The 16,902-nt window shown below is 37.5% G+C and overlaps 1 protein-coding gene across 1 annotated transcript in view; it reads right to left on the reverse strand.

Annotated features, from left to right (window-relative positions):
• Positions 1-4,214: 4,214 nt before the first annotated feature.
• Positions 4,215-16,902, reverse strand: part of GSTCD (glutathione S-transferase C-terminal domain containing) — a 131,435-nt gene continuing 118,747 nt past the window's right edge. Inside the window, exons 9-12 of the mRNA XM_030313314.1 lie at positions 14,729-14,862; positions 12,301-12,331; positions 8,946-9,015; positions 4,215-6,116 (exon numbers count right to left, since the gene is read on the reverse strand). Coding sequence (XP_030169174.1) covers positions 5,980-6,116; positions 8,946-9,015; positions 12,301-12,331; positions 14,729-14,862 — 372 coding nt within the window. The 3' untranslated portion in view covers positions 4,215-5,979. The remainder of the gene's footprint in view (positions 6,117-8,945; positions 9,016-12,300; positions 12,332-14,728; positions 14,863-16,902) is intronic.

Below are 16,902 nucleotides of genomic sequence, written 5' to 3' on the forward strand. Positions count from 1 at the left end.
AGTGAGCCTCGCTTCTCTCTCTCTTTCTCTCTCTGCCCCTTGTGGGGTTCTCTCTTTCTCTCTCTCTCTGTCTATGCCCCTGGCTTGCTTGCACTCTCTCTCTCTGTCTCTCAAAAAACAAAAAACAAAAAACAACCTACACACACAAAAGAAATATGGATGCAATACTTGGCCTCAAAGCAAGAGATCAATAGATGTGTTGATTAATTTAATGAATTGAAGAATAGTCAATTCACAAAATATAAATTGTCAATAACCATGTGAAAAGTATGCAATCACATGAAGGATTTCAAGGATGAATATCAAAACAAAATAGCATTTTTGCCCATCTAATTGGCCAAGATTAAAGCAAAAATCTGATAATGCCTGGTTAAGGGTGTAGGAATATGAATCATCATACATTCGTAGGAATAAAAGCTCATACCTACCTAAAGGAATAGTTGGCATTACAGATCAAGCACTTTGATATATGATGCAGAATTTGCAAATCTGAAACTCCAATTAATAAAAGTTTCTCCAATCTTGTATAATAATAGAAAATAACTCCTTTCAGTGTTTTTCTGGAAAGTTCTTTTCCAAAAGTAAGTGTGAAAGGTCCACAGAACAAGGCGTGTAGTTCATGTCTTTTTTCTTTGATGGATTCAATAAAATGCCCTACTCCAAGTCAATTGCATTCAGAATCTCTATTTCCAAACTGGAAGATGCAATGGCCTTTTCTTTCTGTTCCTCTTTTCCTTTTCCTCCTCTTCTCTTCCTCCTTCAACTACACTGTTGGTGGTATATTACATTATTGTTTGCAATTATCTGTAACCAACCTCCACCAAGGTTGTACATCCCCACTCTGTAAAATGCTGGAGGGGCTGTGTAGTTTGCTTTAGTCAACAAAATGAGGGAAGTGAAGTATATCACATCTGAGCAGAATCTGAGCAGTAGCTAGCTGGTAGTTTGCCACGTCTGTTTTCCTTTTCCATGAGACCAGCTAGTTTCCTAAAAGTCTTCTTGGTCAGGTGTAAAGATAACGTGGTGCAGAGTCATAGCTGACTTGGATGGATATATAGTACAAGTGAAAAATACATCTTTCTTATGTAGAAATTCAAAAGGCAGAGAGATATTGTTACTATAGCATATCTCAGCCAATCCCAATAGGATTGCTAAAGAGCCTGAAATAGATTCTAAGCTCTGCCAATTATTAGCTGAGTTCATATCTGGGTCTGCTCTTCCCGTGAAACATTGGCCTTAGCTTCTATAAAATGAGATCATTAATGGTATCTAGCTCTTAGTGTCATTATGAGGATTCCAAATGAGTTATTATTAACACAGGACTTCGAATAGTGCCTAGCAAATATTAAATACTGAATCAGTGTTTGTTACATCTCTCTGTGTGTCTGTGTGTGTATAGAGCAAAGTCTACGAAGATATAAAGCAAAGTAGTAACAGTGATGTAAAAATTTTTCCTTTTGTTTAGCCGTGTCTTCTAAAGACATGTATTTCTGGTGTATAAAAAATATCTATTCAAAAATGCCTAACTACTGGGGCACCTGGGTGGCTCAATCACTTCAGCTCATGTCAAGATCTCATGGTTCATGAGTGTGAGCCTGTGATGTTGGGCTTTGTGCTGACAGTGTGGAGCCTGCTTCAGATTTTGTCTCCCTATCTCTCTCTCTGCTCATCGCCCACTTGCTCTCTCTCTCTCTTTCTCAAAAATAAACATGAAAAAAATGCCTAACTACTTTGTATTGGGAATCTGTTTTTTAAAATTTTTTTAATGTTTATATATTTTTGAGAGACAGAGAGACACAGTACGAGTGGGGAAGGGGCAGAGAGCGAGGGAGACACAGAATCTTAAGCAGGTTCCAGGCTCTGAGCTGTCAGCACAGAGCCCAACGCGGGGCTTGAACTCATGAACTGTGAGATCATGACCTGAGCCAAAGTGGGACGTTTAACTGACTGAGCCACCCAGGCACCCCGAGAATCTGTTTTTTAAAATTTATAACTTAAAAAAAAAGTATTGGTTCCTTTTTAATGATTTAATTATATTGCTTCCACAGGAACATATCTCTACCTTTATTATGAAAGCCAATAGAAAAACATGTATATGTGGAAATTCTATTAATGGCAATTTTCTTGAACCATGGAGAGGATAACACCTGCAGTGAAAATCTTGAGAATGAGATGAAATGTTTAATTATTGTGATTCACATGCTATTTTGCATGTGTGCTCTGAAAACATTTTGGTTTCTAGTATGTCTGAAATGTCTCCCTAAATAAGATAAAATTGTTTAGTCATTAATAATTATACATCTCTATCTCTGAGCCAGGCTTGAAAGTCAATGAAAGATGATCTCTGGCTTCTAATATTACAACTGTGGGGGAGAGAGATCAGTGAGGAGCAGCTTTGCTTTTGATCGACAAGTGTAGGGGTGAAACCAGGTCACTTGCTGGGATTGTTGTCATTGCAACAACCTTCCTGCTGCCAGCATCCAACCTCTTTTATTTGCCCTGGCTGAGAAGAAGCCTTGGAAAGGATTTACACAGAAAACTCATGCCCTAAGGGCAATCATTAATACCCATATCTATGACTAGCCACAGCCATCACAGTTGGAGAATTCCACGCCTGAGAACAAGGGTGGGAAAACAGTGGAGTCACTTCCTTTTTTATTCTCCATATTTAACATATGGTCTTTGGGAGGGGGGTGCTTTGAGTCAATTGGGGTGGGTAAAGAAGACTCCTCCAGATGGTACACATTCTGTAACAGGTACCTAACTCCAGGGAAGTTAGGAAAGGCTTCCCTTGGGAGGTCAGGTCTAAGAGCAGAAGGGTGAATGAGCCTAAGTTAATGGGAGGGATAAGAGGAAGCTATTCTGAGTAGTGGCACAACACGTAAAAAACTTAGGTAACAGCATCAAAACTATCAAATAATAATAAATAAAACATCTATATTGAAAATTATAAAATATTAGTGGACATAAGTAAAGAAGATCTAAATATATGGCAAGATATATTAGGTTTATAGATTGTAAGACTCAGTATTGTTAATATGTTCATTTCCCCTAAACTGATCTAAAGATCCAGACAATACCAAAATTCTCAGCAGGCTATTTTTGTTTTAAGGAAATTGATAAGCCAATTAAAAAAAATTATATGGAAACACAATGGATCTAGAACAACAAAACAATATGGACAATGAAAAATAAAATTGGTGGGGCGCCTGACTGGCTCAGTCAGTAGAGGGTGCAACTCTTGATCTCTGGGTTGTAAGTTTGAGCCCCACACTGGGTAAGATAACTTAAAATTAAAATCTTTAAAAAAAGAAAAAGAAAACTGGTATTCAAGACTTACTATAAAGCTACAGTAATCAAAAAAATTAATGGAACAGACTAAAGACTTCATAGACTCATATGTATATATTAATTGATTTTCAACTGAGTTGCCAAGTCAATCCAATGGGAAAAGAAAAGGTTTTTAAATAAGTGGTGCTAAAACAAATGTATATTCCTCAAAACCTACCTACCTCTATGTGAATATTGATTTGAGATGGGTCATAGACGTAAATGTATAAAGCTAAAACCGTAACATTTCTATAAGAAAACACAGGAAAAATCATTATGCCAGAGTAGGTAAAGATTTATTATAGAAGACACAAAAATATTAACCAGTAAAAACACTTAAATTAGGCTTCCTCAAAATTAAAACAATCATTATGAAAATGAGTAGATAAGCCACAGACTGGGAGAAACATTTTCAATACATATATCTGACAAAGAACTCTTAACCAGAATATATAAAGCACTCTTTATAAACCATCAATAAAAAATGACAAATGACCTAATTTTAAGAATGAGTAAAAGACTTTAACTTTACAAATGATGCTTAAAGTCACTAAGTCATCTGAGAAATGAAAATTAAAACCACAATGAGATACTATTTTATGTCCACTAGAATGGTTAAAGTAAAAAAGACTGAAATATCAAATGTTATGAGGATGTGGGGAACTAGAATTTTTATACATTGCTGGTGGGAATATAAAATGGTACAACCACTTTGGAAAATTGTTTGGCAATTGGCACTCATTTATTTAATGACACAGCAATTCTACTACTAGGTATTTATCCAAGAGAAATGAAAACATATGTCCACAAAAAGACTTGTACAAAAATATTCATAGGCCTTATTTGTAATATTTTCAAAGTGAAAATAATCCAAATAAATACCAATAGGAGAATGAATAAATACATTCTGATAAATTTATATAATAGAGTATTACTTAAGAATAAGAAGAAACTATTGATATACATAACAATGTGGGTATTTCCCAAAAAATACCATGTTGGGCAAAAGCAGCCAGACACAAAAGACTACATACTAAATGATTTAATTTATATGAAAGATGAAAATAGACAGAAAAAATAGAGGGTGATAGAAATCAGAAAGAGGTTGTCTGTGGGGTAGGTGAAACTGAACAGAAAGGGATGTCAGAGAGCTTTCTGGGCTGGTGGAAATACTCTATATCTTATTTCTGGTGGCAGTTGCATGGCAGTTTGTTAAAACTTCTCAAACTAGACACTTAAAATCTATTATTTTATTGTCTGTAAATTATAACTTCATTTAAAAAAGAAAGCGCAGGATAAAAGAGCATGGTGTGTCTATAGGTAAAAATGACTAAAATACTCAGGGCTGATGATTAACTCTTTTCTTAAATTTTATCTCAGAAAACAAGAATTCATCCCTCCCTCCTCTGAATAAATTATTCCTACATTTTAGCCCACACTGAGGAAAGAGTTGTTTGTTAGAGTTCTTTTTCCTTTTGGTATGTGTCATACAGGGGTTGAAAACATCAAAATCAATGAAATAAATCTCATCTCAGATGGAATAACCTAGGACATGTAAAAGTTAAATAATTAACAGCATGTGAGAAAGGACATGCCATCTGTCTTTCAAAACTTTGGCTAGTGGAATAGGAGAATGTGAGAAGGGAGAAATACTCAAATAAGCTTCCAAATTCTGCCCTCCTCCCACCTCCAATCTATATTCAATACGTCTTACCAAAATAACGTAACTAAAAGATATGATACCTGGAAAACAAATCTTGTGACCATACATTATATTATGATATACAGAACTTAACTAATTCGTTAATTTTTCTTTTCCGTGATTATTCCATCGACAAGGCATCATGTTTCTTGCAACTCATCTTTGTACCCTTAGAAGAATGTAGGCCAGGTCTTGAAAATAATGGATCCTCAATAATTATTTATAAATTTGAAACGATCAATGTGTTCACTGATTAGTTAGAATTTATGTCCAAGTTACATGTTTCCATAATGGGAAATTTGCTGCAATTATTTTATATCTTCATATAAAATGTTTGAACCAGTGATGATCTCATTTGGTAATTTATGGGAAATATATCCAAGGAAGTGTATGAAATGAGATACAAATCCAACTCACCCTAGCTTAAAAAGTTAACCATACTGTAATTGCCTGATGAGATATTTTTTAAAATTATAGAAAAAGACCAGTTGTTAAAAATACAACCAGCCAACCAGCAAACCCCACTGAGTATAGTTGTGGCCTCCATTTGAATATCTAAATGGTTACAAAGGCTGCAATGATTATAAAGGCTTCGATTCATTGTTTTGAATTGAACATCACATTGGCAAGATCAGAAAAGCTGTGAGCTGAGAAGGAAATTGTTATTCTAGGGATGGAACCTCCACTACCGAGTATTATTCTGTTGGCAGCTGGGACTTCAGGGGATTCTCACTATGAAAACCAGCGGTCCTTTAATCATACATTACAAGAGCATTTGTGATGCTTTGCAGGCAGCCTTTCTTCCATGATTTTCCTGCTGCTCTCCTTCCTGAGCACAATAAGTTCAAGATGGCTAATGCTGTTTTCTAGTTATGCCAAGAACCTCCTAAATGCCACTGGGCTTTCATCATGAAAACGGATGGCAAAACATCAAATGGGAATATCTCCTAAATGGGGACTCCCACGATCATGTTATTTTTGGGAGAGCAGCTCTCCGGCTCCATGGATATTACTTGAACGGAGTAACCACGTTCTTCTGCAGCTCTTGCTCGATCCAGATCCACCAGGCACATGCACTGTTTTCCTGAAATACAGAGAAATGGTATCATGAGACACTCTATATCAAACAGTGCAATTTCAGTTTGTCTACACAGTGATAAAATCCACAAGTACATGGGGAATGCTATTTGTTCCCAAGCCCCATTTGGTCTCTTTCAACTTCATTCTTGATCGGTATGGATGCAAGACAATCACATATGACATTTCACAGATTTGTGTCTGCTAATGGTTTAGAGAATGCTCACTTTTTAATATGTATTCATAAATAAATCTAAATATAGACTACAGATCCTATTTCCCACTTTGGTTAAAAGTACACTTAAAGACCTGGTCTCTGCATTCCCTATGAAAATATATTACCTGTAATATTAAGGAAAACTAACATCTATCTTTAATAATATTTGCAGTATCATGCTAACAATGAGACATCTGAAAGACATACTACATTTGAACCTGGAATTTTTAGGACAAGGAAAATGAGAAATGGAAAATATTTGCGAAAATTCTTAGTGTGTTGGTTATTTCAGGTTGAGTGTAATATAATCAATTTTCAGAACTCCTGCATCCCTGTAAAATAGTGGTATTCAATTTTCTGTGTAATCTTTGGAAAACAAAAAAGAAAACCTGCCTGGCAGGCAAAGCAGCTAATTTGTGTTCCTTTGGCCAATGCTAATTTCTATGTTAAAGGTAGGTCTGGAAATAAAAATGATTTGAAGTTGAATATATTCAAAGCTATGGTTTACTTTTATTCTTTCAATTCCTCTAAATTCAATATATGAACTTCATCCTCCAAAAAGTTACTGACTATGCAGAACTTCATTCCATTTTCCCTCCTAATTATAATAATGACTGAACATTACTTTTAAATAATTTACTTGAATGTCTGCAGAAACTGCTAGACTTACACAGCTTCAGAAGTGAAGCCAGATAACTGAAACAGAGAAGTTCTATGGAAGACAGAAGAACCCTGTCTATGGAAGACAGAAAAACAGTGGAAGGTGAAATGTGTAGGTAAGAATTGGCAACAAGACACTCAGGTTTAAAATATTTATTTTGTACTTTTTCCTTAAAAGCCCCTATGCCAAAAAGGATGAGCTATGTTAGAAATGAAATGATATAAAGAGAGATGTCTTGAATTCCATTCAGGTGAAATCACCCTCTGTTCATCAACATCCGTGTGGCTGACATTTCTCTTAAAATACTGTTTGTCCTTTAAGACATCTGTAAAGGTTCCCCCCACGCCCATCTACTCTTAAGTTTAAAATGAAACATTCTCTGTCAGAATAGATGCCCTGCATTCCTTCAGTACCCACCCTGGACTTACACTGCAGTTCATTTATCCTTGGCTTGGATCCCAGTCCAGTTAATTTTTCCTTTTCTATTACGTAGAAGAATCTCATGTTTTCACATGTTGAGGTATCTTTACAACTGAAACTCAGTTGTCGGTAGTCTACCTTTTGGGGCCTGGGAAGCCTCCTAAAATGTTCATAGAACAAAAGTATGGCCCGTGCAAAGTACAGAGGCTGAAGTTTGATGGAGTCTATGACTTTGAACCTGACTTTCCCTCCCCTCATGCCAGTGATTATGCCAGATGCTACTGCTCCTGTTCAACTCCAGCAACTTCCCTTCCAGCGCTCCCTGAACATTCAAATGTACACTCGATGAACTCAAAGTGTTGGGAATAGGGAGCGGAGGAGGAGAAAAAGAGTGGGAAACGGACAGAGGTTGCATGCAGGAAAGAGGAAGAGATTTTTCCATATGTTTATGCTCCAGAGTGTGAGAAAGAGAAAGAAATCACTTCTTCCTTCAGCCTCAGGTCTCAAATGCCTCTCTCATTGTGTGTATCTTGCTATGCTGACTTTGACTTTAGAGTTTAAAGATAACTACTTCTCATACAATACAGTCCCTGGATGTAAGCTAATTACCACATTTGGTGCTCAGAGAAATAGCCATCTGTTTTCCAATATACTATGATGGCCTTCAATGTGGGGCTTTATTTTTGACTCCACTCAATCATCTCAAGCCCTAATTTTGGAATCCAGCCTTCCAGTGATGTGACTCCACAACTGGGGGGCATTGCAAAAGTGGATAGGAGCTTCATGTCTGGAATCAAATAATTTGGGTTCATAGTGTGGCTCCATCATCTACTGGGTAAAGGATCCTGGACAGGCTTTTGTACTAGTTCCTTCATCTGTAAAGTCTAAATAAAAGTACATATCCCATAAGTATTTTCATTAGAATTTACTGAGATGATGGGTAAGGGCATTTAGCTCAATGCTTAAATGTGCACTGTTAGTCGCTGTTATCCATCTAAATGCGATTTCTTTTTCTAAAGCAAAGTCTTGGATAAGACTTTAAATTCATTATTTAAACTTGAAATGTTATTGTAGGTCTTCCAATTCCAAGGTAATGCTTACTATTACAGATGTCAAATAAACTGGTGTATGATTAATAATACACAAGTATACATTTACCAAGAAAGAAAACGTTATCATCCTTGCTTACATATTTTTTAATGCATTAATTTTGGCATGCGTAGTTGATTTTCCCATCTTTATTATTTTCCTCTGTGGCTTTTGACAGATCCTTCAGTTTGTTCATAACAGTAAGAACATAATTCTACACAATGTACAAATATTGAAAATGAATTTAAAAGTATTAATGTTAACAAAAATGGGATAAAATACTCTTACAGTTACAAAGCTCTTTTCAATATGGATTGCCTTTTCTGGGAAAAACAAACTTTAGTTCCTTGTTGATAAATGGACCAGTTTTCCCCATATAGAGCCAATCCATTCATTCCTAGGCATGTTGTATATAATCTACTTACCAGCTGCTCTGTGAAAACACATACCTATGAGCCTTCGCTGGGCTGGAAGCTGGACAGCTGTCTGATCCGCAAATCTGCACAGAATCATGTGTTCCTAAAAGATAAAGCAATCGGATGTGAGTCTATTTTATTTTTCTGCTTCAAAATTGTGAAAATTATAAAAACCACTCATTTTTAATTGAATAAAGTACTGCATACATGATACTTCTAAAAGAAACACATTTTCAGAAAATGGCAGTCAGTAACTTTTTCCCTTCAAGCAGACTGTTCCTCAGATGCAGTTCTTAGGAACAGGTGCAAGGAAAATCCTCAGGGCCATTTCACTAGTTGCTCTTAGCTCAAATATAGTTACAATTTGTGATTATCATGTGTTAAACTAAAAGACCTAAAATTCACTTGTATTTTTCCTGTAATAAAATTGAATCTCAGGAACGTGGGGCTAGGGTTAGGGTTAGGGTTGGGGTTCGGGTTAGTGGCTCCAAGAAGACAGTCTCAGTGGTTTTTCTTCCTACTAACATACTGTAGAAGATCATCACTGTCTGTGGTTTCTGTAGTTCTCTGGGATACCCAGCAAAGTGCTGGCTACTCCTACGCTTTTCTAGATTCTTCCTTTGTCCCTTTGGAGGAGAGGAGGCTGGCTCACTCTGTCTCCTGTCACTCCCAAAGGCTTCTGGGGCTGTATCGATTTCGGGTTTCAGGCCAACTATAACAATGACTTGAGAGAGTGGGAGAAAGAGTTGTTCTGTTTAATTTTAGGAAAGACTACCTTAACGCAAAAAAGAACAAGGCTGTATAGCGACAGAGAGCTGATGAGTCTGTAAGGCACTATGAAATCTGCAAGCAGCCACAGGTGAGTGATCAGGAGGAGTGGTGATGACTTCAATGTCCCATGACAACTGTTCATTCAGAACAGCTGCAGTTTCCAAGGGTGTAAATGATCTCACCTGTCAACTTAGCAAATGGTTGAACTCCGATCCCTCTTTGTTCCCTTAGTCTTTTGTACATTCAATCGAGGCCTCCATTTTTTAATAAGGTAATTGAAGTGACTGTGTGATGTTAGGTCTTTTTGAGGGGTTACCTCTGTCTCAAATTTTATGCATTATTAAAAAAAACACTGTAATGCTCACTATAAAATTTCTTGGCCAATGGGTAGGACACTAATAAACTGGTTCAAGTGAATAACTTTTATCAAGCAACCATGAACTGGCATCAACAAAGGGGCACAAGAAGGATTTAGAATGATGTAATTTGAAGAAAAGGCAAGAAAAAGCATGCCCTTTGTCTTGATGGCATTTGAAAATTGAAAGTCATTTAATGGTGAGGCAATCATCTCAGATGGGGTTTGTTTCTCTTGTCCTTATAAGCATCACCAGATTTTACTGGAATTATTTGTGTATGTGTTCTCCCCAATAGAAGTTAAACTCTGAAAGGGGACAGCACATAGTAGGAAGTCAGTAAAGGTTTGCTGGTGAACTGAACTGTAGAGAAAAACGCGGCCAGAGTGACTCTCAATATATATGGGCACTACCTGCATTTAATTCTGGCTGGCAGGCCACCCATCATGGTTAAGTCAAGAAATACTGAGGTACCATCTTGCCACAGTATCCAAGAAGCTGAGACTTCTCTCCAGAGCTTTTATACCTGAGACCCTCAAAAGGGCTGGTAGCCAAGTGGCTTTTGGGGGTGTGGGAGAAAGGGGAGACAAAGATGAACTAGGTACTATTGAGTTTTCTGTTCTCTGGAAGAGACTGGGTGCCCTGTCTCTATTATTTAGAAATTTTGTATTCTTTTCTAGCCAGCGAGACTGTGGCACCTTGTGTCTTCACTGCCCTAGGTTTTTTCCACACATCCTCTCAGTTTGCTTTTAGCTATCATCCCTCAAAGATGGATTAAAAACGGGGACCTAATTTGTGTTTATTTTTCAACTCATTGTCTATTTTACTGGCAGGCTGGCAGGGCCTTGTAAGAGAAAGGTAAGGTGTTGAGTCTTATGAAAATAAAGTTCCTGGGGTCCTAATGTGTCCCTCAAAACCCTATAGTTCCCTAAGACATACAAACTTTAAATCCAATAGGGAAAGACCAGAAAAGTCTGGTTCTGGATGAAAGCATGAACACTCAAGATCCTCTCCCCTCCATAGGTATCTGTGTATGCTCAGATGTGGGGGTGGGAGGGGAAAGGAGAGGGTGGGAGACAGAGGTGAAGGAGATAAATGTGCCAAGGTGGTACAAGTAGTCCCTCACTACTTCACTGTTGGATGGAGAAGGAAAAATCTTGAAAGATGCGTGCTGGCACACAAAATGAGACTATATATTTTTACACATGTGCAAGAAGTGAACTAAGAATCTAAAGTAATTTATCAAGTTCTAATAGGATTATTTATGTATTTCTGGCAAATTTCATCCCCATTTCTTGTATTGCATCATGCCATGTTATGGACCAATTAGTTAGCCAGTGATATTTAGAAAGCTGGAAAACTGTTTTGCTCAGAGTGGTGACTCAAAACTATGTAATGTTCTGACTACTGTTGAGAGACAATTCTCCATGGGTCTCTTGTGTTTCTTCATGCCTTCTTCGTGCCCTTGGTTCCAGACCAGGGGGTGGCAAATGGTGGCCCGCAGGCCAAATCCAGCCTATGACCTCTTCTGGTATGGCTTTCAACTTAAAAATGGTCTTTACAATTTTAAAGGATTGTAAACCACCAACAACAAAAGCAACAACAATGACCAGGACAAAGTATAATTGGTGGGAGATTATTAAGTGGCCGACAAAACCCAAAATATTTATAACTATCTGACCTTTTACAGAAAAATTTTCCTGTGTTCTAGATCCTCTTCTCAAAGATGTTTATATAGGGAGCAGCTTTGGAAACTACATACTGTCTCCCTCTGGAGCAAAAGGCTTAAAGATTAAATCTTAAGACATCTGGCTTTCTAAGCTCAGTTTTCCTCTCCTGTAATGCAACTCACTGTGTGTGAGGGTGTCACTGGGCCCTTTTTGTGCTGCCCAGTGGGAACTGGGTCTCAGGAGGTCAATGCAAAAATGATGATAGTCTGGCTGCTACTCTGTGTTTCTGACTCAGAAGTCTCCTATCTGCCAGCATCCATGAAACTGTGGCAGGCTAACATGTTAGCTTGCAGGGTAAACTCTCAGACCCTTCACGAATCTTGCCACCTATTTGGACATTAATCTTGATTTGCAAAACAAAAAAAAGCCACCCCAAAAGAAAGCAACCCCCCCACCCCGACACCGTATTAGATGTTAATGAGTAATTCTAAGGTAACTATAGATTACATATCCCATTAGAAATTTGAGAGAGGAAAAACATAAAGAAGGAATAAAAAGTATATTAGAAAGACATCTAGAAATTTTTGAGGTTACCTTGTACGATAAAGTTTTCTTGAATTGTTCACTGAAATAGAAAAGAAAAAAGAGTCATTATTTTAAATAGTAGAGAAACCAAAGATTAGGAATAGAATCATCTATATTTCTACATAGAAGAAAATATAAACAAAAATACATATTTTATCTGAGGAGTACATAATGCTATCCTAAACTAAAAACTATACCAGTTTGAAATGTCTTTAAGAAAAGCCAAAGGCATGCTATCAGTATGTTATTAATTTTAAAGAACTTTTCAAAGATTGTTTAGACTATTAGAGACACACAACCACTTTGTTTTTCTCTTTCCCACATGGGTGCACACAGATCCAGGTGTTTTCTTTTTTTTTTAATGTTTATTTATTTTGAGAGAGAAGGAGAGCACACGCGCACAAGTGAGCATGTGTGCCCACTTGCACAAGCTGGGGAGGGGCAGAGAGAGAGGGAGAGGGAGACAGAGGGCCTGAAGCAGGCAGCACAGAGAGCTGGATGTGGGGCTTGAACTCACAAACCATGAGATCACGACCTGAGGTGAAGTCAGATGCTTAACTGACTGAGCCATCTAGGCGCCCCAGATCCAGGTGCTTTAAAACGTACGGTTTACTGCTATTCAGGGGTGCTGAAGCCAACAGATGAGGGGATGATTGCCATGGGAAAGATAGTTTTTTCCTCACAGTTCCCCAGAGGAGAAGGTATCCCACACAGGGCCACATGGGAAAGTACCAGGCTGGTTAGAAGGCAGAGGGAGTGGGATAAAATGTGGGCAGGAGCCTTTATCAGGGGATTCCACAGGAAGGGATGGCAAGGCAGGATGGGCAAGCTTAGGACTGGCAAGCTTGAATAACGTCAGTGGCTTTGGAGATCAGGGCTGTCCCTACTTGCCTGGTACCTGACCTTGGGGTGATTAGGGGAGGGGGATAATGGCCGAGGAGTAGTTTTCCAATGACAAAAGGAGAAAGTATCAATAAATTTACAGAGATATGAAAACGTTGATGGACACTAAAGTAAGATTTTAAAATCAATTAAGTGAAACCGCAGGCTGAATAACTCAAACTAGCATTCTTAAGAATCTTTATAGTGCTAGACTTACAGATTTCTTGATGGGTTGTAAAACAAACATTTTATCTGTATAGGTTCAGAATAAAGAGACATTTCAGCTATTGCATAAACCTTAAGTTATATTTTATTATTTGCTTTTCCAAAATTCTTTGGTTTTCTCTCAACTAGTAGCAAATTGTGGTAAACAACAAAATAATGAAATACAGAAAAAAATTCAAAAAGTAAAAGAAAGCTATTTTTTTGTACTTTGTTACTTTACTCAGAGCCTATAAGTATAAATTCTGATGGAAATTTTCCAATATTTCTTAAAAGTAATCATGCAAATGATCAAGAAGGTTTTTTTTTTTTTTTTGACACATTATGGGATAGAATTTTCAAAACGAATGTATTTAATCTATTCTATCTTAAAAATGCTCAGGGGCACCTGGGTGACTCAGTCAGTGAAGTGTCTGACTTCAGCTCAGGTCATGATCTCATGGATTATGAGTTGGAGCCCCTCATGTGGCTCTCTGTTGTCAGCACAGAGCCCACTTCGGATCCTCTGTCTCCCTCACTTTCTGCCCCTCCCCTGCTTGCTCTAGCTCTCTCTCAAAATAAGTAAAGACATTAGCTTAAAAAAATAAAATAGGGGGGATGGGTTAAATGGACACTAAGGAGGGCACTTATTGAGATGAGCACTGGGTGTCAGAGGTAAGAAATGAATCACTGGGTTCTACTCCTGAAGCTCAGAGTATACTGTATGTTATCTAACTTGGATTTAAATATAAATAAATAAATAAATAAATAAACAAATAAACAAATAAATAAATAAATACTATTGCTGCTACTGTAACTGGCAACAGCTCACATTTTATTGAATGCTTACTCTATGCTGCTTCTAAGTGCTTTACACATAGATCATTCAATTCTTACATAAACCGTGAGGACATTGCTGTTATGACCTCCATTTTGTAGATAGAAAACGTAAGCAAAAAGAGTTGAAGAAAAATTGCCTGAGGTGAAACAACGTGTAAAAGTCTGAGGAGCCGATTTTTGCACCCAGGCAGAAGACTTCCAGGTCCTACGCACTCAACCACTACACCTACTGCCTCTCGCAGGTGACGAGAAGTGCCGAAGCCATCAGACTCCTAGTCGGCTCACCCTTAGACTTGCTTCTAAATGCGTTCTCTGGAGCCGGATCCAGAGAAAAGTCAAGGAGAAGCCACAGAGGAGATCGTCTTTTCCCTATATAATTTATAAATAATACCTGCCTTTGGGGAAAGACGAAATGAGCTCAAAACTGAAATTTCACTGCAGCTTCGTATCGAATGAGTTTTGTATGTTACTTTATTCCCCACGTTGGTGCCTTAGGTAGAACACTAAAATTCACCTTTTTGGAAAATTAAACTTTGAGGTGTTCTGAATGAAACCGTAACAGCAAGGGCATGTGACAAAGGCAGCCCGCGTTTTGATGCAGTGCTCAATCACCATGTCTGTTGCCACTCCACAAGCATGCAATGCCACCTGGAAAACAAAACCGGACACAGGGACTAAGTTCTTTCTTGACCAACAGGGCTATATTGTGCCTTCTTTTTTTTTTTTTTTTTAACTTTGTTTAAAAAAATTCTTTAATGTTTTTACTTATTTATCTTTTTGAGAGAGAGAGAAACAGAGCATAAGCAGGAGAGGGGCAGAGAGAGACACACACTATAAAGCAGGCTCCAGGCTCTGAGCTGTCCGCACAGAATCTGTGGCAGGGCTCCAACTCACAGACTGAGAAATCCTCGGAGCCTTAACCCACTGAGCCACCCAGGACCCACCCACCCCCACCTTTTTTTTTTTTTTTTAACTTTTTGTGAGGACTGATCCTCTGAGAGTTTCAAGTTACCAGAATCTTATTCCATAATATTTTAAATAGTTCTCATTTGGACATACCAAAGGACTAGTTAATATCCATAAGAAAACTAAGCAAGAAAACTAAGCAAGGTTACAAATGGAATATTGCAAATGAAGTACAAGATTCATTCAATGGAAAACCTGCCATTATGTTAACTATGGAAACTTTAATATGTGTGCATGTCTAAACCTAATGCTTTTGCTAATTATGAACTTAGTTTGGTTGTAGCACTGTGGCAAGAACACTAGGTTGAAATCTGAATTTCTAGTCTCAAACTGTAGTTGTCTGGGAAATCCTGGGCCATTTAAAATATAACTCTTTGGGCTTCAGTATAAATAAGCTATGTTAACAATATTGACATATAACAATGCTGTCGCAAAAATTAAATAAAAATGTATTTGAAAACACTCAAATGCTGCATGAATATAATCTAACAATATTGTGTGAAAACTGATCAAATTATTTTTAGTAGTGCCTTTTCATATTCATATAACAGTTCTTAACATTGATGAATGCATAAAACTACTTTAAATGGGTTTATTTTAAAAGAAAGGAATAAAATTATGAATTAAAGTCTGATTAGGGCTTCAATAATTCATTTAAAAAACTTCAAAAATGATTTTGAAATGTTTTCCAAACAAACTCCTTAAATATATCTATATTGTATCACAATCTAAAATAGACATTTGTGAAATTAAGCTAAATAAAGCAAAATAGGACTTTATGAAAGAAAATCTGATATGGGGATCTTAAAAAATAAAGCATTTTGTCAGAAAAATTCTCAGATATCCATCTCACTCTGGACAGAACCAAACTGTATTGGATTATAATTATATTTTCTAAAGACAGATCTCTCAACTTCAGGGTAGGTAGGGGCTTTCAAGATGAAGAGGAGATTTTCTGGAAATTGTATCATAAGCCAGATTCCTCTCTTGAACTGGAAAACCAAAAGCAATGTTGTATTGAGAAGAGAAAAGCCAGATCTCTGTTCTCACTCCTTCTCTGGAATCTCCCCTCCCTCCAGGCTTACATTAGTTTAGAAGTCAGAAATCCCTGTGGTTGTTGTCAATCCACCTTTCCTGTTTCACTCTGAAAGTAGAGCCTGGGAAGGCTGCTGTCCAGTGAAGGCAGCAATTACAGAGGTATTGGAAGTAAAGAACCTTGATTTCTCATCTACCCCTTTTATTTAATCAGTTTTGCAGAGTAAAAATAAGACCGGTTCTTATTTTCATGAGTAGCCAGAGAAAACCTCACCATAAAAATTATAGACGTATTTTCCCCTGAAGGGAAAGAAAAGAGAAACAACACTCCCTGAATGCCCTTTATGTGGGGGCACTAGGCTGGGTGATGGCACGCAGATCCTTCTGTGCTCACGACAACCCTCAAAGATTTTATTATTTCCGTTTCTGAAGTAAGGAAACCAAGGCTCAGAGAAATTAAGAACATGCCCACAACAAAGCAGGTCCTGAGGGGCAGGATCCTGACCCCAGAGATTGAACTCAGGCATTAATTACATCAGGCTGCTTTCCTGACAAAACCCTCTTAAGTCTCTTAAGAAAAGTTTAGACAATTTGCTTTTATGAATCTCTCTTTATTTAGGTTCACATTTTCTTTGCTACACACAAACGAATGAATTGCTTTCCCCCATTTAAACAAAGCAACTAAAC

Source organism: Lynx canadensis, chromosome B1, assembly GCF_007474595.2.
Source record: "Lynx canadensis isolate LIC74 chromosome B1, mLynCan4.pri.v2, whole genome shotgun sequence".
Classification (NCBI taxonomy): Eukaryota; Metazoa; Chordata; class Mammalia; order Carnivora; family Felidae; genus Lynx; species Lynx canadensis.